Below are 23,131 nucleotides of genomic sequence, written 5' to 3'. Positions count from 1 at the left end.
GGATGGATGGATGGAATAATGGAATATAGGAGCGTCCAATTTGAAACGGGGTGGTAGCAGTAGCTATCATGCTCATTTTTCTCCCTATATCTTAACTATTGATTTGGATTGGTTAACTAAACAATCATTCTATATAATAAATTTTTGTTTCTACATTACTAACACTACATTACTAAAATTAACAGTGCAACGGCCTGTGTAGCGCCATCTCGTAGCCATCCAAAAACTGAATTTTCTAACGCAAGGACGCCTGCTTCTTGGTTTTTCCGACAAGCGAGAGATGGAACCCATGGTGCAAAGGTGCAAGATGAGTTTAGCTCGGCAAACAATACCCCCCGGGCTTACATGGAATCACCCAGGCCGAACCCCTTCCCAAGAGATAAGTCCCGTAAATGACGGGCATAAACGCCAGGAACCGCGCTTGTACCAGTTTACGTCCGGTCATCGTCGAGTTCCAAAACGAATCCTGACAGCTCTCCGTGGCGTGTGGCGGACTTGTCAACTACTGCCACTGCTTTGGTCGCGTTGTGGGTCGCTCCCGCGTGTTCGGGCAGGCGGGATCACGACACCCGTGGTACATTTCCATGACGTGCCCCCCTATGATTCGTCGTTGTTGCAGAGGATGAGGATATAATGAATAACTTTGAGCGAATCGGGACGCAACTCCCTGCAAACTTAGTAGAAAGAAAAAGTTAGCAATACGACCTCGCAGAAAACGTAAATCCGTTGAAACAAACCGTTTTTTTCGAGAGAAACAATGTCATGTCAAAACAGTTTTCTGAGTTCACAGTGCGCCTATGATGTCATCATTCAGTACAAATGAAACTATGAACCTCAGAGAACACACTGCGAAATTACACGAAGTCTCATTAGAGAAGCGGAGTATATTTAAAATGCCACGAAACGTATGCCGTAAAACTCGGAAGCATGGCCCATGGAAACATATGCAAATAAAACTTACCAAAATATTTTTCCGGTTTAGGCCAGCACCAATGAACACGGCATATGGTTAAAAGTTAGCGAATGTTTTGAATAAAACGTATGTCAAAATATGCTACGGCTTTTTTTGGAGCCAAACAATGTTTAACGCGCCACGATGAACCTGCGTTGTAAAGACCTACATACGCGTGAAACCTAGCTGTCCGCTCTTCCGAGGGCTTCAACGTTCCCTCTTAAATGTGTCCACTCAAACGACAGAAGCTTTTAAGCTGGAGGTAGTCATCACTCGGCACGAAAAACGAACCGTGCACAGCAGCAGACGACCAGCAGTCCGTCTGCTCACACGAATGTCGTTCGCGGTCGGCGGCGTCGTCTGCGATGGAATAGATTGTCGGCTGCGCAGCCGTCTACTACAATGGACCGTTCCCTTCCGAAGTTTAAAAATGCTTTTTGAATGTAGTTTTGTCTATGGGCTGCTTATTTGAATGACAGGTATTAGTAAAATTTAGTACATACGGCAGCTGTATACGAGAAGCTTCCGCGATTGGGAGAATCACCCAGCGTATAGCGAGCGTGTATGCGATATGTGCGGCTTCACAACACAAATTTTAGGGTTGTTTATAGACAGATTACCCGCGCAATGAGTTAGCATACTTTGTTACACATTGATTCAAAGCACTCGCCAACTTTTAATGATAGGCAGCCGCCATTGATACTTTACGAAACGAGAAAGATACAGCGGTAAGTTGGTTTACATGTTTTCTAAGGGTCCTACCAACTCGTACCCCTATAAGTATCGCAGTCTTATATAGGTATTCCGCCTTTGAAACGGCATTTCATATTTTCACAGTCTGTTCTAAGATGTTTGTACTTGCTCAATACCAAAAAAGAAAACATCATAGGTGCTTCGTGAAGACATAAAACGGCTTTGAAATCTTTCGCTTCCACATCTTTTCATGGGTGGTAGGCCTATACATTTCACCCCCAGTCTGCGGCAGAGTCGCAAGCGCCCTTTTGCTTGTAAACACGGCGTTTGTCTAAGGCCACGGGAAACTTGGTACTTACTGCTTCAGCTTTCAGCGACCCTGGCGAACACCTGCTAGAAGTTGGACCGTTCGCGCAGTGCATCCATATAAAACAAATTGTGCGTCGCATAAGGCACAATTTGAAATTCGGGCCCTCTACTTCGGAGCAAAAAATTAATTAGACGTTTTCACTTCTCGCGAAACGCCCAGTCATCTGCAATAAAAAGAAAAAAAGAACGGCGTGTTTTCTGCTTATCATGCGCGGACATATAGCCAAACGTGTCTGTCGAGCTTTCTCATACACGAGAGCAACACACAGACGGATCAGGGAACGCACGCAGATGTAGGGCATTCTGCGTATGCAAGCAACGTATACGCAGTACGCAAGAATCGTGCTGCGTATGACGCATGCGCAGTAATCAACACGCATACAGCCTACGTAAGCAAGGGTCCTGCGTATGCTTACATACGCAGTACTAAAACTCTCCATTTACTGCTTACGCCAAACAAAAAGTCTCTATTATGTGAATTTTGTGTGTAGCATACGCAGTGAAAATTATGTGGTTTTCCCCTTTTTCCCTTTTTATTGGAATTCCATTTGTCACTATAGCCGTGTGTTTGCGAACACACGGTTTTCGACTGCTCCTTGGGGCGGTGCGTGCTAATTTAAGCTGCAGCATACAGCCTTTTAGCCAGTGTCTCATCTTTCTATTGCAGTGTGTGTGAGAGAAAAATAAACTTTCAAATAGAATTAGTGTAGTCAAGCGTTTCACGAAGCGTGGCTCGAAGCCATCTGACATGTTATGATGTAGTAAGTTCAACAATATGTGTTGAATTACCTCACAAGGTTTTTCCTTTTCCTTGTGAACAGCATATGATGACTGTTGCTGGTAATCATAGCCGTTTGTCAGCAGTTAATCAAAATAGGCACTTTTTTAAAGACCCCTGCAGAACAGATTTATTGGCACGACATTTACCTGGACAATACAAGATAATATAATTGCCATACTGTCTAAAGGTAGACTTGAGCCCTAGTACTAAATATTTGTATAAACCAGAAATTGCATAGATAATTAGTTCTGTTCTATGGTTAAGGCTTATTCCCAAATCTCCTTCGCTGTTTAGCGTGCGCTTCTGTTCACAGCCGGCCGATGCAGCGAAATTGGCAACTAAATTCCTTTTTAGCAGCACAACTATTAGTTGCAAGCCATTGCTGATGTACGAGCGTGGGTTAATAATTTTTTCCTCTGCCTTTCATGTCCATACCTATTTAGCATCTGCCTTCACAAGAATGATTCCAGTCCTATTACAGTTCTTATGAATTAACCGTCCGCAGTGGCTATAAATTCCCGCTTGCATCGCTCTTCTTCCTTAATCCTCCACTGCAAAATAGCTACAAACATAAATTCAAACCAAATAAATTTTCCATAGTTCCCTCTAACATTTATCTGCCTCATCCGTACCTGCTTGGGAGTTTCGCATACACAACTCTTCCACGTGGCTGAACAATGCCATGGAATTTCCGCCGCAAACAGGCGCATCGTTGGACGTTGCGAGAGAGATCGTAAAGCTGCAGAACAGCTGCGATACGCGGTCGTGTCGCCCGTTTTCTGTCTGCGGGAATTTCTGTTGGCCGTTAGGCGCATAGCAGCCACTGGTATCACATGCTATCAAGCTTTACTTTGACACCGCACACCGAGAAAAACGGAGGCCGAAGAAGAGGTACAAAGATGGTGCCCCGAGCTAAGTTATCTTTCAGATTTCCCAACCATTTCTGAGCTCGAAGAAGCGGTTGCCCTGAAAAAAGAACCTGCTCCTTTCAGTGTCATCAGAAAATGGCCAGTGTAAACTACGCACACAACCCCTCCCTACTTGAGCATTGCAAACGTGAAGATCAAACGAGCGAAATGGCAAACGCTCCGCGACTGTTCTTGCTCACAAAACTTCTGTAATCTTCGCTGCCTGTTCAGGTAAGTTCGGTTGGTCATCTAGTTGGCCGCACTCCGGCATACTCGAAAGTTATATCTTTGCGAGTCACAAATATGGGCAAGTGAGAGAATCGTCTTACCTTGCTTTCAGGAGCTGCGACCTTGATTGCCCTCGGTGTCAGCAGCAACGGTTTCATTATTCATCAGGTCGAATCCGATCTGCTTCCTCATGGCGGCTTCCAGTGTCGGGGAGAAGGCGCAACCCATTTATCCTCAGGACTGTTGCTGGACGATACCATTGGCAGCGATGTGCGCTGCATTCCTCTTCAGCATGGCGCAATCAAGCACGGGTTATTTGTATGTGCTCTTTATGGACAAGTTTGGCATCAACCGTGAATTGGCATCGTGGCCCGAAAGCATTATTCTGCTCACGCAGAATCTAGGTGGTAAGTAATTTTCCACTTGCTGATGAAAACATAAACCCGCTAGCTACTCTTCAAATTCCTCGCTTATATTTTCATTGTAGGACGGGCTTAATGCATCTACGCAGGTTACACAGATGCTAATATTTAGTCGTTTTACATACGGCATCAAAGAACGTTTAGTCAGCGCTCATGGCACTAGAAAAACAGTAATAGTAATAAGGTACCATTCAACTCACGGCATCAGCTACGCACACGTGAGTGCAGAAAGCAGATGGTTTGCGATATGTCTCCACAATAGTTCCCATTGGTTGCGACGCTACTCATAACCAACAGTAATAATTGCCGGTCTAATCCGTGCTATGCAAAGATTATTCCATAGCACGGATGTATGAGTGCTGGCCTACGCTTTTTTGGCACGAACAAAATGCAGATTGTGAATAAAGGTAGTTTTAATTAAGAGTGTGCTCCTGTGCTGTCCAACGTAAGAGCTATAGTACCGGCGTGTGCTAATTGAGTTAACGCAGACTTCATGCCGTTTATATCGACATGTGCAAATTCGCATTTAATAATAAATTAAGACTGGTGGTGGAATAATAAAAATAACCACCGCTCATAGTATCTCAGCCACATAGTTGGCAGTTGACAAGTGAGAAATGCAAACGGAAAACGTGGTCGTTTCAATACAAGAACCTAATTTGAGGAGCATACGGCTACTTTATTGACGTCAATAGCGCGATTGAAACAGACTTTTGGCGTGCTTGCGGCGCCATGCGGCGACACTGTTCCTGCAACGGCATTCCTTGATGCAGGGCTAGAAGTGTTCACACACTAACGGTCTATTATCTTCGTTATATCGTTGGTGGAGGCAGTGATAATTCAAAAGACTATTCACAGTTTTTACTTCTTTGCCTGACATTATGTTGAAGTGTCACTTACGATAATGACACATGAAAATGTCTGAAACTCCTGCTATAGTAACATTTCTATGTCGGGATATCCATCTGCCTTATTGGACTTAACCATGACGGGCAACGAAAGTTGAAAATGTAGCCGGTAAATAGATTCGTGCATCGAAAACACTTAGAAATGTGATTAGAACACTCCGTTCTCGTCTATGGAATGGTCATAAATAAGTCAGACATAACCACACTGCAAAAACCAGGTTCGATTTAGGACATAGCAAGCTGAATCTTTACTCATGACATATATTTCTGAAGACACTTTTTTCTATTGAGCTTAAAAACTTTTTAACAAATACTTGATTGCTTTAGTTATGTGATGTTAGGAAGATAGTGGGAGACCGGAAAGCGTGGCGTGACATGGTCCATAGGGTCACGAAGAGTCGGACACGACTGAACGACTGAACTGAACTGAACTGATTGCTTTGGCTTGAAATGTGCGCTCTTATAGACCATACCGGGAATCAAGGGATTAAAGAAGGGCTGTATTTGGTACAGATGTATAACAAAACGTAAAGCTCACGCTTACTCTCATTAAACGAGGAGGCTTATGCAGGAATGGTTCTTTCGGAATGGTGAGCAGGAGTGTAATTGTAGCAAAAAATTAGTGTTCCTGTTATTCTATGATGCACGATCAAATTAATATCCTACAGAGAATGCATTCGATGGCTGGCAGCTCGAAAAGGGACAAACGTCAAAGATTAATTGCGCTGGGCAGGCGGGTATTAGATTCCGGCCCACTTACCTCTAAGAACCTCAGGGGTCTACTTTCCTGACGCGGCTAGAGGCGGATTCTATGCATTCATGCTCTCAACTTCATTTATACGACCATCGTAACTTATTGTTTACTGGGTGCTTGGTTCGAGATTATCACTGGAGTACAAAGGCAGTGCAGTGCTTAATCACTAAGCTGGCGTGAAATATCCTCCTGCTTTTTTCCTGTGAAAGTTGGCAGAAAGAGGCAGCAGGAGACGCCCTTCCATATATAACCACAATCATTGACCACATTGCGGCTCTTCGTTATGGCTGCCATTCGCATCAGCGTTCCCATGTCAAACACAGCCTGCTGGTCGCAGCGTCTTGGCGAAATATTGTAATCATTTGTAATAATTTCGCGACCTTATTTTTTTGTTTCTCGGATGTTATCAGCAGCGGGGTCAGATAATTTTAAACGTTCGTTGATTACGGACTTCTAGGTGCCCGGTCATATGTTGTATCTGAGAATGAGAAACTCTGTAGGGCTTAATCAAGTAGCCAAAGTAGACGTCAATCACCTTTTGCCTGCAGCTTCATGGAGTAGTGCATATTGCCTATTCTTTTAACGCATATGTAACCAATGTGACATCACACATAAGACCTGCTATACTTAGTATAAGAGGAGCATGGAATAAATACACATAAGCGCCTGCGTAAATACACCGCAATAAACGAATTTCAGAGAAGCTGCAGTTTAAATTGTTCCTGTGGCGTGGTCGTTGGTGTAATTGCAAAGTACTGATTGCGTGTTCGTAGCTGTGAACGCTTATCTCAAGTCTGCAATGCAAGCCAAACCCAAGCGTAGCCTCCTAATATTATTCTCAGAATAGCTAAATGCTACTAATCGAGAATCTATATATCTCCCAATAAAGCTGCCGCAACGTCAATACTGCATTTGCTTTAAAGACCCACGCTATGATGATGACGCTGCCTCCTCCTAGTGCGCCACTTCGGCCTGTCTACGTATATTCACTGGAACAGCAGAATAGCGCTACCACCCGGCTTTATGGTCTATTTGTACTTACCTAAAATGTAGCTCCAGACGTCCGTACATTGGACATATTCGTCAGTGTTGTCCACTGCGAAAAGGCGTGCGGAAACTCCTTTGTTCATCATGGTTCGCTGCTGCTGGAATGTTGGAAGCTGTGTTCGTTCCACAAAAGCTTTTCTTTTAAGCTCTGTTGTCTGATCGTCTTGGCAGCGAGAATGAATAAAAAACAGGCTTCATAAATTGAAAATGCTCGTTTTGCAATATGATAAAGGCGCACTTCTGAGACGCAGTGAGCGTCAGCCTGGATTAATCCATATCAGAATAGCATAAACATTGATATACAGCCTCCCGTTGAGAGTTCTGCAGCTTCACTGCATGTTCTTCTTAATGTATAGGTGGTCAGGCGCCGCACCTTTTCCCTACTGCACGCTACTCGTAAAGCTGCACACATGTAACGATTTCCCGCAAACTTCTGTTACACGACATCAAGGCAAGTGCTACAGCTGGTTGACGAAAGGAGAGTCTTTCTAAATGGCATTTGCTCGAGCATGTCGCATATATTTCCAAAAGCAAAACATGATGCTGCTGCTGAGGAATTTCGGTAGCAAAACCCACTTGAGGCTAGTCGACAAGTCATTACTAAGAAGGAAGCCCAAGAGTGAGAAGTACACTCGGGCTTCATCTATTGTAATACATAAGGAACCTAGTTATGATTCCAGACAATGCTGAAGCGTCACCTTGTAGGAACCCTTGCTCCTTTTTAGGATTTCTTCGTTTTTTCTGCTTTTACCAAGACAAAGGTTCAGAACATGCTGCACGTTATTTTTGCAAGCGTTTCCAATGCTCCACATAGTGTCGGGAATATCTGGGCCTATTCGGTGTCCAGCAGCATTTCTCCTGAAAAAAGGCTGTAGTGTAGAACCCACATGTTTCTGCTAGTTTGCTGTCAGTGGAAAAAAAAAGCAGTGATTCATATACCGAAGGAGCGAGAAACAAAAATAAGAGGTGGCCACCGAGCCACGAACTGAGTTTAATGTGAAATAAAGGTTTGTGGTTTTGTGGGTTTGTGGGGTTTAACGTCCCAAAGCGACTAAGGCGACGTAACTAGCGGAAAAGGGGAAAAGACAAAAAGACATCAAAATACTTAGGAAATTAATGGTAGTAAAACTCGCACGCAACCCAGAGACTTGCTCATGAAGAGCAAGGCAAATCAATCAGAACAAAAGCAAGCGTCTTTCAAGATCGGAACCTTTTTCTCGGAACGGCTTACTCCCTCTTGACGGCCACTTTGTGTGCTATAACAGCTATAAAGGTTCTGCTTCAAGGTTTACAATTCGAAAATGCAGAAAACATCTGCTGCAGTGCATGCGCATTGTTTCTAGCCAATCCTGTTACTGGTATGCCTGTGCCGCGGTGCCGTCTCACGATAGCATTGACCTCGTAACAGTGACCTCGCAGTCATGCCAGCAGGTGCACGTTTTCCTCTAGGCCTGGAAGCATTGCATACATCGGAAAAGCGTTCCAGAATTACAAGGACACCAAGAGATAAATCAAGTACGAGCTACAAAATATACAGATTCTAGGCACATAGCCTTTCATAGCAACAGCTGCAGATGTTTCTCATTATCCCGAAGGGCAGGTTGTGTAGCAACCACAAGGAAAATAATTCAAGCCTTGCTGCATTTTCCAAAAGAGTATGCAGCGACGACGTCTGATGAAGAATGTCCTTGTCGCATACACCAAATCTAGTGGTAGCGACTGTTCACGGTTGTTTTTGACCGGCTTTACTAGTGTGTTCTTTTTCTTCTCCACCTAAACCTCTTAGGCTCGCAGTAACGCTGCGGCACACGTTCGCAATAAACCTGCATGCCACGAGACCTGGAGGCGGCGGTTCTCCTTGAGTTGACCGCGTATGCTCCTGCTCTGTTGGCTGAGAACACCAACTGCACTTGTTTTCGCCCTGTTGTATTTAGAAGCAACTTCATAAGCATAGAAACTAAGACTTGTATAAGGTGCTGGTGCTGTTTGGTTTGGGAATATGCTGTATGCTCATTTCTGCCCCACGCGAACAGAAAAATATTGCTTAAAAGCGAAAGATGATACCCATATTGAGCTCCAGCCTAATCCTCCGCCCCTGTAGTGCGCAAAATACGAACGAATCAAGGGGTCACTGATGCCATACAATTCTTTACTGCATTGATCGTTTAGAAAGGACAATGTAATCTTCAAGATGAGCGATTACTATGTACAAGAAAAGATAAAATGTCGCAGTCGGCATCAGAGCCTATGGCCGGCGAGTCAAGTTTAGGAAATGTGCAGGTATTTATTTAATTAATAATAAAGGCCACGCCCTTAAAGAAATGGGTTTGCGAGCCATGGTCTCGCCCGGAGAGTAACAAATCCAGTCTTTTTTCAAAACACCGGTTTATTCCGGATAAACGAAAAAGCAGTCAATAAAAAGAAACAACATCGAGCGCTACTGCGCCGGAAACATACCTTTCATGCGCGTGGCAATAGAACAACAAAGATGAAGCAAAAGGAGGGCCAGGGCTTTTCCGCGGCGAGACACGCAAATACGACTAAGCCATTCCTGCCGGCCCTGCTTCCGTCTTCTCGCAGATCTTTGTGTGGTCGTTTGTGCACATTCGGCTGGTCCTGAATGCACGCTGGCCGCCCCACGCTAGTCTGCCGGGCAAAAAGCAACGAGCCTTGCTTTAGACGCGCTTATTTACTTTCGCTTCCCCGCCTATACCATTCCACATGCGCACTAGGCCTGCTCGCGCAAACACGAATGCAAACAGAAAAAAGCGCGCGCGCTTTGAGACAATAACAATGGCCGCAGTGCCCCCAAATGAACAGAGGCACGCGCTTTGAGACAATAACAATGGCCGCAGTGCCCCCATATGAACAGAGGCAGTGTGGTTGGCGCGTAAGCTATCAGCTGCTGGTGCTCCCCTGAATATTGTGATCTTCTATGGCTTCAAGCACATGCACAAGGTGCGAGAAATACCGCGGCGGCCCGACTTCTGAACGCCGATTTCAGTCAGTGATGGCCAGCATGTTTTACTTTCTCCACACTAAGCCAATATAGCCCCTTCAAAGCGGCAACAATTTCTGCTTTTCGTTGCCATCGTAAATCCTTGCCTGCTAAATGTTACAGGTAATACAATAAAATGCAATCACTTTGCATCTTCATCTTCCTGGCCACTTATATGTCATCTTCAATCGTCGTGCTATTTTTCAGTATTCCTCACCGCCTGCTTGTTATCGTTGTACCAACTTGTTCACTCTTCCCCTTTGACTAACCTTTTCTTTCCCAAGTCCTGGATTATATAAACCGCTGTATATTCTTGTACGCTGTTTTTATCCAAAAATAAATTTTTAACTTCAACTTCAACTTCAACACATGAACGTTCAACGTGTGTTTTACCAACAGTGTCGTTCAGAGTACGTGAACAGCTGCTGAAGCATGTAAATGAGTATAATCTATCAGTATCCGGCGTTTCGCCATCCTAAGTGTGCACAAACGAAATTCTTAAAATTGTTGAAATATATTCGGCTATGTTTAACTCTTACTGGCTGGCAACAGTGGAGTGTTTTTTTTTGCGTTCGGGGTTTTCTTCGCGTTTTTTTTCTTGTTCTGATGGATGATTACCGAACTATTTCTTGTACTCAGCAAACCTCTCGTATGTTTCTGGTTCGTTTGGTGCCTTGAATGACACTTAACGTGGCAATGTTTTATTTATCGCAGTGCATTTTATGACAGGCGATGAAAATAAAAGAGCCCAAAGTGCAGAAATTTGTTCACGAGAGCCACAACTCAAAACATGGTAAACATGTCCCGCTGAGCTCTCCTTTAATGTCATTGCCTTGCTTCAAAAATATGAAATTTATTTAGGCATAACAAACAAGATTGCTGCGATTTTTGTGCTGGATCCTTCATTTGGTTGAAATCATTCTTCTTCGTCTTCTCCTCCTGCTCCTCCTCCTCCTGTTTCTCTTCCTTTCAACATACGGAACACGGTGCCACGGCGCAACGCCGACGGCTTGAAAACTTAGCGCAGTGTAGTTTTCGCTACGAAATTATGAATTTACTTGGTGAAAGCATTTTCTCTCGATTTGAGACTGCAACTGCCCAGTAGTGTGATCTTGACAAGACTAGATACCCACGAAATAATGGCTAGTTGCCGAGGCGCCGGGTGAATCTGAGGTTTCTGAGAGTGTGTCCAAAGATATATTGAAAAAGGAAGTGTCATGCCTCACTGGAGCCATAAATAATTCCCCCAAGAGCAAATGTCCGCTACAATATAAACTGACCACAAAAGTGGGCATTCGCGGTTGCAAAAAGAAAAAAAAAACGCCTCTTTATAGAAAGCTGTCTTCTTAGTCACGAAGAAGTTCGCCGCTAATAGCTAAAATTGTGAAGTGCTGCCTTTTTCAGCCGATAATATTTAGTGGTTCATATATTGCATCAGTTCAGTTCAGTTGTTCATAAGTGTCCGACTCTTCATGACCCTATGGACAATGTCACGCCACACTATCCGGTCTCTTACTATCTTCCTAACATCACATAACTTCATCTGCAGCGCCTCGAGGATGCCATCTAGCCATCACGTTCGCTGCCTACTCCTTCTCCGGTGACCCTCAACCTTTCCCAACATCAAATCTTTCTCCAGCTACTCCTCTCTTCTCACGAGATGACCAAAGTAGCTGAGCTTTAACTTTACAATTCGACCCTCCAATGAGCAGTCAGGGTTTATGATCGACAATATAGACGGATTTGATCTTCTGGCAGTCCAAGGAACTCTCAAGAGTCTTCGCCAGCACCACAATTCAAACGCGTCAATTCTTCGGCAGTCAGCCTTTTTCACAGTCCAACTCTCGCATCCATACATCACAACTGGAAAGACCATAGCACGAGTTATACGGATCTTGGTTGGCGGACTAATGTCTCTGCTCTTTACTAGGCGGTCAAGGCTAACCATGGCTCTTTTTCCCAGAAGCAGGCGTCTCCTAATTTCATGGCTGCAGTCTCCTTCCGGAGTAATCTTGGAGCCCAAGGAGAGAAAATCTGTCACAGCTTCCAGTTCTTGTCCCTTGATGCTCCAGGACTTGATAGGCAAGACGCCATAACCTTTGTCTTTTTAATCTTCAGTATAAGCCCAAACTTCTCATTCTCTTCTTGTACGAGCATCGGAAGTCTCTTGAGTTCCACTTCACTTTCTGCCAATAAAGTGGTATCATCCGCATATCTAAGGTTGTTGATACGTTTTCCAGCAATCTTCACTCTATCTGAAGACTCGTCCAGGCCGGCCTTTATTATGATGCACTCTGCATATAGGTTAAATAGGCAGGGCGACAGTATGCAGCCTTGTCTCACTCCTTTCTCAATCGGAAACCAATCAGTAAGACCATGCCCAGTTCTGACTGTGGCCTCTTGCCTTTCATACAGGTTCCTGAGAAAACAGATGCGGTGAATATGAACTACCATATCTTGTAGAGCATGCCACAATCTGCTGTGATCTACTCAGTCAAACGCTCGCGCATAATCAATGAAGCAGAAGTAGATGGGTTTCTGGAATTTTCTTGCTTTTTCCATGGTCCAGCGAAGTTTGGCCATCTGGTCTCTAGTTCCTCTGCTCTTGCGAAACCCAGCTTGCACGTCCGGAAGCTCCCGTCCACATACTGCTGTAGCCTACCTTGGAGGATTTTCAACATCGCCTTGCTAGAATGCGATATAAGCGCGATCGTGCGGTAGTTGCAACAATATTTGGTACTGCCTTTCCTTGGAATGGGGATGTAAACTAACCTCCTCCAATCCTGTGGCCAGTGCAGGGTTGTCCAAATTTTCTTACATAATGTATGCAGAATGTTGACAGTGTCATGGTTGAGGCTTTGAAGTGACTCAGCTGGAATGCCATCAATTCTGCTAGCATTTTTTTAGCAAGGCTGACTAAGGCCCATTCAACTTCACTTATCAGGATGCCCGGCTCGAGATCAGTAATCACAACCGTCTTATGTTGGGTTTGCACATCCGAGTCCTTCTTGTGCAGTTCTTCTGTGTATTCCTGCTACCTCTTCTTAATCTCTGAGGCTTCAGTGAGGTTCTTGCCTTGTTTCTCCGTTATTACGCCCAGCTTAGCACAGAGGCTTCCTTTGATATTTTTGATTGTCTTATACAGAGCTCTTGTGTTCCTTAATTGCCTTTTGTCCTCAACTGCTTAGCACTGCATGTTCAGGAAGGCATTCTTATCTCTCCTTTCTATTTTCTGAAAATTCGTATTGAGAACCTTGTATCTTACTCTTTTCCCCATAAATTTGACCATCCTCCTTTCCTCCGCTATTTGTAAAGCCTCTTCAGATAACCAGTTTGCTTTCTTGCATTTCTTTTGCTTTGGAACTACCTTAGTAGCAACTTCTTGTATTATATCACGAACATCAGTGCACATCTCTTCAGGCTTTCTGTCTTCTAGATCTAATTCTTGAAACCGATTCCTCACTTCCAGAGCATATTCTGATGGAATTTGATCCAGATTATACCTGAAAGGCCTTCTAGTTTTCTGCTTTTTCCACAATCGAAGCTTAATTTTAGCAACAAGGAGCGGTTGATCGGGGCCACAATCGGCCCCAGGCCATGTTTTTACTGCTTTTATAGCGCTTTCCATCTCTTCCGGCAAAGAACATAATCGATCTGATTCCTGCACAGACCGGCCGGTGAAGTCCATGTGCACAGGCGCCTCTTGTGCTGTTGAAAAAGAGTATTGGCTATGGTCAGGTTGCTCTCTTGATAAAACTCTACTAGCCTCTGCCCAGCTTTACTCAGCTCACCAAGACCGAACTTGCCTGTAATTTTGGATATTTCTTCACTGCCGACCTTCGCATTCCATTCTCCTATGAGAAAAACGACGTCTGATGATGGACTGCGGTCTAAAAGGCATTGCAGGTCAGCATAAAATCTCTCATCGTCAGCTTCTTCAGCAGTAGTGGTTGGTGCATAGACTTGGATAACTGTTATGTTGAAAGGATGACCTTAGATCCGAATTGAAATCATTCGGTCGTTTTTGGGGTTGTACCGTAGCACCGCTTTCCCCATTCTTCTGTTTACTATGAGAGCGACCCCATTCCTTCTCTTGGATTCGTGCCCACCATAAAATACATAATGGTCGCCGGATTTAAATTCTCCCATTCCGGTCCCCTTGAGCTCGCTGAAACCCAAGTTTGCATAATAAGGGGAAAATTGGAAAGTATTGCAGCCAATCTGTACATATTCTATAAGAAATAGGAAATACGGAATATACGAAATACGCTGCTGTGGCTACTAATAGGACACACTGAGTGATGAGCGTGGCAACCTTGCCGTGAACACTGTACCGCAAACAAAACTGCGGAACTTGTGTTTCGCCTTTTATAACGTGACCGGAAACGAGTAGAATCATTGTCCCGCTCGTTGGGCGTGGCATTGTTACAGTGCCGGATATAAGAGTCATTAGCGGCAAAATTTTGTGTTGCAACTCTGAAATCACGCCATCGAGAACAGCACTGGAAATGAGCAGACACAAGAAGACAGACACGAGCGCTGATTGATGCGTAAGGCAACCCTTGTATGATTCTGTCTCCTTGCGGCCTTTTCCTGGCGGCATTTCGTTTTTTTTTTTCATATGTCATCTGGCCCCGATGTTTTCCGCAACGCACCCATAATAACCTCTGTACGCGAGAATAAAATCCGAGGAGCTAGGAGCAGTAATCACAATGTGATCAATCCCAGTTTCTAAATCTGCAGGTAAGACAATAAAATATGCGAACACACCTGTCACAAGCGCACGCCACACGAAACATGTACTAAAAGCATTAGTGGTGCTCCGCATGTCTCGATCAAGTTATTCGAGACAGGTATAATGCTTAAAGAATTGTAAATTTCAATTGTGAGGCCAGATTACAAAAATGGTCAGAGGAATTTGTGCGCAAACTGCAGGCCGATTGCTGCACATGCACACATGGTGGAAAAATATATATTCTCTGCAATTCTGTCATTGTGCGAAAAGTATTGCCTGAATAACACGGCGAATTAGGGGTCCACAAAAAATAAAAAGTTCCTTGCTAGAAGAATTCTCGTATTATATAAGCACAGCATAGAAAATAATATTGGAGTTTTAGCTATATTCCTATGCTTAACAAATGCATTTAATACGGTAGAGAATAATTTATTACTGATGAAGTTAGCGAAGCTAGGTTTCACGCTTTTATTAATTTTTTTTTTTCAGAATTATTTTGCTCACTGGCTGCAGTGCGCTAAACTAGAGGACCGTTGATGTTAATTTCAAATAATAACATTTGTGTGCCGCAAGGAAGCACACAAGGCCAATACGTCATAACATATAATTTCTGATCTCGGAATGTTGCCGCTGAATGAAAACAACTTTCGCTACCATGATGACAGAGTAATTGCGCTGAAAATTCAGCATTTTCACACGGGACGTCAAAGCTTTCAAGATGGCATATCAGCGGTTGCACAATAGTTCTCCCAGATTGCGATTTTCATAACCATCAAAAATTACCACTAATGTGCTTCAGAAATTCTGATAAGATGCTTTTGTTGAATAGGAACAAATATTTACATACCACTAATTGTACCATATGCTTTTGCGAACATTTACAGTTCGAGTCAGTAGTTAAGTGTTTAGGAATCTTGTTTGACCAGCATTTTTCCTGGAGCCACCTTGCCACGTACGCGTGCGGAAAGCTGAGAGCTGTTGCGGCTATGATTTATTGAATGCGAGGGAAAAGTCATGTCATGATTAGAACTATGTATAGGCTCAGTCGAAAAAACAACTACAGAAATTAAATGTTATGTAGTTCTGTTGCAAACGTCAGAATTTACTATGGATCTGTATATTTCCTGTAGCTTTCTGTTTTTTGCAGTCTTGTTGTACTTTTCTGTTGTAACTACATAAAACTCTAATGTTACTACAGAAAGTTCTGCTTTGACAACAGGTTTCCTCTCAAGAGCAGCACAAACATTTTGTCGTAAATAAAGAACATTTTTTGTAGCTTTTTTCGACTGGGAGGCACTAGCCGAATAAGTTGTTGCCTATGGTGTCACTTTATATGGTACACGTTTTCATTATAAATAACAAACTATTGACCGTGTATTTAAAAGAATTGTCAACATCATAACCTATGAAACCGAATGAGAACAAGCAGACACAAAATAAAGCACTAAATTCGGGGAATGCTTTCAGTACATGAGCTCTTTACGCACACTGTCCTGACCTGAAATTATTATTCAAACGAATTTAAGTATCAGTAAAAAAGATCTATCGTTGCAAAAAACATAGGGATACGGTTAATCGTGGGTACTCACTATGGAAAGAAAGCCAGAATTTATTATGTACCGGGTACGTTTACGAACTAAGTGAAACATTGCATGGATCAAAATCATAAACTAAAAGGCTGACAGACGTAAGGAAGTGGTGTTTAACATTGTCTTGTTAAATGTTATTTTACATATGACTATTTTTGCCTAGTGGGAAACTTGCTGTTATTTTTGTTTGTGTGTGCGTGTTGTTTTCTTTCCCTCTTTCTTGATAATGAATCGTTGCAGAAATTGTAATGATTTATTCCCACTAAAACATGCAACATAGGCTGCCTGGGCTTCTCACAAGCATTGCGTGCTGTTTGATCAGCATACATTTCTGTGTATTCATGTTGGGAAATAAAAGTTGGTATATGATTGATTGATGACAGTCCTAAACACCTGAATGTTTTGTGCGCTGACTTGTCTGAGAACATCATGATTAGACATGGTGAATTTCTTAAGTCGTCTCCTTGACATAGTTGCTATATCTGATAAATCCTTCGCTGTACTTATCTTAAAGAGTTCACAGAGTTGCAGGCAATTGCATATTACTAACCCATGGTTGTAAGCGAAGAGGAACTGTTTTATACTTTCTCAATTTCAAAGAGCATAGGACTAGGTCGCAGAGTGGTCGGACATGAATTTTCACATTTTTAAACGTTTTGGGCTATAAAATACTTGTCGCACTAATGGAAATAATTCAATGTTCTCATACTTCCCGAAATTTTTAGCCAATGCAGAAATCACTTCAATCCATTTCTTTGACTGTCGTGCAGGGTTCTTAGTAACTGTTCTTCAAACGAAGATCCCTGTCTATTATGTGGCCGTGCTGTCAGCCTTTCTCAGCGTCATCGGACTCGTGGGTGCGGCTTTCTCTCCAAACATCCAATGGATGAGCGTTGCACTCGGTGGTATTTACGGTAAGCTCTCTGTGCAGTATTCTGCTACAAGACTGAAACAAATTAATTGGCTAGAGGCATAAGGAAGAAGTGTAAAACAGACAGGATTTGTCAGTAACGTAAGAAAACCCGATTTGAATTATAGTGATACCTGCAATCGATGTAATCGATGCAAATGTAATTATCGATAATACAAACTTGACAACTAAAACCTTCAATGAACCAACGTTTAACCAGTTTCCTTAAAGGCTACTCGAGGGTCGATAATACTATATTTGCAGCCATGTGAAAGCTATCTGCGCCAAATAAAAATATCACAGGTGACTAATGGAGGGCATACGGTATGCACGCGAGGATGCATCGCATTATGGACAGATTATGACTACCAGCTTACTGGTATCGCCTACGAGGAAAGTATACAATAAGGACGCGGGATCGAATCCCGGCCTCGGCGGCAGCTTTTCGGTGGAGGCGAAAAGCAAGGCGTCCGTGTGCTGTGCGATGTCAGCGCACGTTAAAGAACCCCAGGTGGTCGAAATTTCCGGAGTCCTCCACTACGGCGTCTCTCATAGCCTGAGTTGCTTTGGGACGTTAAACCCCACAAACCAACCAACCAACCAATTTTACCTGTACTCACCTATGGGGCTGAAATGTGGAGGCTAACCAAGAGGGTTCTACTTAAGTTGAGGACAGCGCAGAGGGCTATGGAACGAAAAATAGTAGGGGTAACATTAAGAGATAAGAAGCGCACAGAGTGGGTCAAAGAAATAACTTAAGTTACTGGCATTCTAGTGGAAATCAAGAAGAAGAAAAGGGCATGGACAAGACATGTAGTGTGAAGAGAGGGTAACCGATGGTCGCTAAGGGTAACAAACTGGATTCTAAGAGACGGAAAACGTAGCAGGGGACGGCAGAAAGTTAGGTGGGCGGATAAGGTTAGGAAGTTTGCAGGGTTCATATGGATGCAGATAGCACAGAACGGGGTTAATTGGCGAAATATGGGAGAGGCCTTGGCCCTGCAGTGGATATATTCAGGCGGATGATGATGATGATTATGATGATGAACAGGTATGCAGGAAGGACTTATACTTCCATATGATATGATATGATATGATATGATCATGCCATTTCAAATACAAACAAGTAAGAGCGCAATCGGTGATCATTCGTCAATCATTTACAACAGGTTTTGTATTAGTATGCTAGTTATTCTTACGCGATTGCGCATTGATCTCGTTCGGCCAAATTCCCTTCGCCATACCTCAGGATTGAGATGCGCAAGAGAAGTGTCGGAAACTATATGGAATAAAACATCCACGTGGGTTTGCATCCAAACTATGCGGCAGCCGCTCTTAGTGCGGCGTTCAGGGTGACCTCATACCAATTTGCTGTCCACATAACTATAAGGTTGCGATGAGAATTTGAACCAACGAGATAAGTACCTCACATTGAAAACCTTTATTTGTAAGCGGAGGCGTTCGCCGAGACGTCAGGCAGAGGAACCGCCTTCCTACACCCTACCAACGTGAAACAAAATACGTATAACAATTTGCGGGACCAAATGGTTCTGCAAAAAGGCGCTATCGAGTCTGCTTTTCAGGAGAAGCTTGAGCCTCCCCCAACTGTTTAAGCGATGTCACTATCGCACCCACAACTGTTTCCCGTGCTTTAAGGTAACGCCCACTGTAGACTTAATGACCGAGCACCGGCAACCAGCGCACCTCCGACCTGTTACTGACACTCCATGTCACCTGCCAGACTACCTGCCCGAAGGTATGCACATAAACATTCCACGCTGCGAGGCTTTAAACGGAGAGTGAGCAAGGGTTGCGGTATTTGTCATTAGGTGACACAAACCGCCTATATCAAAGTTGAGCTCTTTTTTTCAAACCTGCGAAATTGCATCCCGGGAAATAAGGGCCACGGAATTTGTCATATTTTATTTCCAACCCTAACAGATGTATGTTTGCAATTTCTGGGATGGGCGTACGAACACTGTCGCACATTGCGCATCAGTTGTGCTAGCTGCCATGCAAGCGATTTCTTCAGTCTACCAAGCATCAAAAAGTCGACGCCTACACCGACAGAAATTGTTTATTGCGTAAGCAATACTAAGCGGGGGCAGCTATGGCGTAGCGGTAGAACATGCGCCTCGCAGGCAAGAAAAACGGGGTTCGAATTCCGGTGCCGCGCAATCTCTACCGGATAAAAAAAAAAAAATCCGCGTGTCGATGGAATTGCATAAACAGATTTGGGGTGCAACCAGATGCCGGTGAACACCTCCGGCCACGCACTCCCTCACCGGGACAGGAGGTGGCCTGCTGGTGCAGTAATTAGCCGCAACCTTCAATGATTATTCCTATCAACCACGGCCCTCAGTTACCAGCGGCTGCGGAACTGATCACGACGGCGGTTAGACCTGTGAGCAGTAAGGAGTGGTAAGAATTCCTGTACCTGCTGGACAGGCCGCCAGTGGAAACGTATAATTAGGGACAGCGCAAAGGACGGGACACAGAGACACAAGAAAGCACAAACACAGGGCGCTGACTATCAACTGAGGTTTATTGCAAAAAAGCAGAGATTACATAGCGAAGACACCTGGGAGTTGAACATCGATAAAGATAGTGCTCAGTCAACAGCCGTCAGAAGATAGTCACGTCCCGAAGAAACTGTGGTGAAAAAACATCCCTGAATGTAAAACAAAATAAACAATAGATTAGCAATAAAGGAAGATGACATGGAAAAGCAATGGCGGTAAATACTATAAACCTAAAAATTAAAAATTCGAAATTGTGGTGAAAACAGCCGTCGATGGAACACAAGATAAGTAATGGATTAACAATAATGAGAGATGAAAGGCAACATCGGTAAAATATATAAAACCTAAAAGGTGAAATTCAAGGTGTAGAGGGCCTTCGTGAGAATAAAACACACTAAAGCAAACTGAAGCCGAAGGGCAGAAGCAATTGTCAGCGCCCAAAAGGGTAAAATCGTAAAAATCTTTAAAAGTATAACATTATGAGGAGTAACATGGCTACGGGTGAAGAAACAATTACAACCAGTAAAATTGTAGATACAGCAAAAAGCCAGGCGGTGAACAATAAAACAGTAAGAAAGGAAAGGAAACCATTATAACGCATGCCCGGAGGCGCTTAGAAATTTCAGTTCTTTCTCCGATAATGAGATTGAAGGTGTGCTTACACAGTGGTCCTTGGCGCAGCGGATGTTGATATCTTCAATAATCTCGCTGAGTACGCTGCAGAAGTAGGCGGTCGGATTGTTAGAGAGGATACCGGTAAGCTGTCTAAGGAGGCGAGATATTTGATTAAGAAACGCTGGAGTATGAAAGCTTCAAATCCACCAGACCAGATAGAATTAGCAGAGATATCGAAGCTGATCAATAAGCGCAAAGTGTCCGATATAAGGAAGTATAACATGGGGAAAATTGAGCATGCTGTAGAGAACAGGGGAAGCCTTAAAGCGGAGAAGGAGAAATTGGTCATAGGCAAAAATTAGATGTATGCGCTAAGGGACAAGGCGGGCAACGTCTTTACGAATATGGACAAGATAGTCAAAGTAGTTGAGGAGTCCTATACGGATATCTACAGTAGCCAAATTAGTCAGGCCCATAATGATATTGGCGGTAGGGAAAACAGTCAGACGTTTCACCAGTGACTAAGGACGAGGTTAAGGAAGCAATAAAAACAATGAAAAGTGGAAAGCTGCTGGAGAGGATCAGATAACTATATATTTGTTGAAGGACGGGGGGGACATTGTGCCAGAAAAACTGGGCGCCCTGTATACGCAGTGCCTGGTGTCATGGACGGTGACGGAACAATGGAAGAACTTAAACATTATCCGCATTCATAAGAAAGGGGACGCTAATTACTGTCTGTTACGCATAAGATAATTACTAAGGTAATCGCTAATAGATCAGGACAACCTTAGTCTGCAATCCAGCAAAGGATCAAGCAGGTTTTCGGAAACGGCACTTTATTATCGATCAAATCCAGACCATCAACCAGGTGATAGAAAAATGCTCGGAATATAACCAGCCCTTATACATAGCATTCGTTGATTACGAAAAAGCATTTGATTCAGTTGAAACCTCGGCGGTGATGCAGGCATTGCGAAATCAGGCGGTATAAGACCCGTACGTGAAAGTGCTGGAAGATATATATAGTGGCTGCACAGCAACCATAGTTCTGCATAAAGAAAGTAACAAAATTTCCATAAAGAAAGGTGTTAGGCAATGAGACACAATCTCCCCAGTACTATTCACAGCTTGCTTAGAGGAAGTATTCAGAGACTTAGAATGGGAGCAGTTAAGGATAAGGGTAGATGGAGAATACCTCTGTAATCTGCATCTTGCTGATGGCATTGCCTTGCTAGGCAACTCTGATGATGAACTGTCTGATCTTTGTATAACAAACAGCGATATTCACGGTACAATAGCAGGAGTACTGCTGAGTGACGTCAGTGATCACCTATCAACTTTCTGCTTCATTCAAAGGTCATATAAACAGATCGTCGAACGTACCGATCGACCACAAAATTTCCGGATTATAAGCAAGATAAAAATTGACCATTTTCGTCAACTCGTTTCCTCTATAGACTGGAGCGAATTACTATGCGAGGAGGATCCTAATATTTTGACGACAGATTCTTGGATAAAATAACAAATTTGTATGAATGTGCTTTCCCAGCTGTAGCAACTGCCAAATGCAGAAAAGGAAGGAAGCCTTGGATTACGCAAGACCTGCTTAGACGAATCAATGCACGAAATAGACTTTTCAGCCAGTTTATAAAATCGAAAGATTTGTCAGTCCTAAAAGAGTATAGAAAAATTAGAAATAAGTTAGGTGCTGGTATAAAAAAGTCTAGAATTAACTATTACGCTCAGAAGTTCTCGGATGTTTATTTTGGCTATGGAACGAAAAATGGTAGGGGTAACATTAAGAGATAGAAAGCGTGCAGAGTGGGTCAGAGAAATAACTCAAGTTAACGACATTCTAGTGGAAATTAAGAAGAAGAAATGGACATGGGCAGGACATGTAGTGCGAAGAGAGGATAACCGATGGTCGCTGAGGGTAACAAACTGGATTCCAAGGGAAGGAAAGCGTAGCAGGGGGCGGCAGAAAGTTAGGTGGGCCGATGAGATTAAGAAGTTCGCAGGGGTCAAGTGGATGCAGCTAGCACAGAACCGGGTTAAGTGGAGAGATATGGGAGAGGCCTTCGCCCTGTAGTGGGTATAATCAGGCTGATGATGATGATGATTTTGACACTCAAAAAACCTGGCGTACAGTATAAGATCTTCTACAGAAACCGGAGAAGAACGTACCAACTCAAATGACAATTCAAGGAACTGATCTTAGTGGTAAAGATCTTGCTAATGAGTTTAACAGGCGTTTTTTGGCACTTGGAGCCTTTCGTGCAACAACGTCCAGAAATACTGGACAATACGTAGAATCTAATGTACAACATAGCCTTTTCCTATATCGCACAACTCCTTCACAGGTTAATGACATAATACTTGGCCTCAAAAACAGCTGTTCCTGTGGTTTTGATGGCATTAAGGTAGCACCAATTAAAGCAATTGCTGACTTAATAGTTAACCTACTTTGTCATCTGACAAATCTAATCTTGACAACAGGTGTTTTCCCCGACAAAATGAAGATAGCAAGAGTGGCTGTTTTGTTTAAAGGCGGTGCTGCAAATATCATCAGTAAATACCGACCTATATCAGTTCTCCCGTTGTTTTCCAAATTAGTAGAGAAAGTGATTAATATTAGAATCACTAACTACCTTAATAAACATGAGTTAATCTCTTCTAGCCAATACGGATTTCAAAAAA

The 23,131-nt window shown here is 43.3% G+C and overlaps 1 protein-coding gene across 1 annotated transcript in view; it reads left to right on the top strand.

The window, feature by feature from the left end:
* Positions 1 to 3,668: 3,668 nt before the first annotated feature.
* Positions 3,669 to 23,131, top strand: part of LOC146194849 (uncharacterized) — a 32,207-nt gene continuing 12,744 nt past the window's right edge. The window contains exons 1-3 of the mRNA XM_084596652.1: positions 3,669 to 3,934; positions 4,044 to 4,338; positions 17,155 to 17,298. Coding sequence (XP_084452778.1) covers positions 4,122 to 4,338; positions 17,155 to 17,298 — 361 coding nt within the window. The 5' untranslated portion in view covers positions 3,669 to 3,934; positions 4,044 to 4,121. The remainder of the gene's footprint in view (positions 3,935 to 4,043; positions 4,339 to 17,154; positions 17,299 to 23,131) is intronic.

Source organism: Amblyomma maculatum, chromosome 3 (genome assembly GCF_055883805.1).
Source record: "Amblyomma maculatum isolate TAMU_Amacu chromosome 3, ASM5588380v1, whole genome shotgun sequence".
Taxonomy (NCBI): Eukaryota; Metazoa; Arthropoda; class Arachnida; order Ixodida; family Ixodidae; genus Amblyomma; species Amblyomma maculatum.
This window is presented reverse-complemented; position numbering and strand designations above follow the sequence as displayed.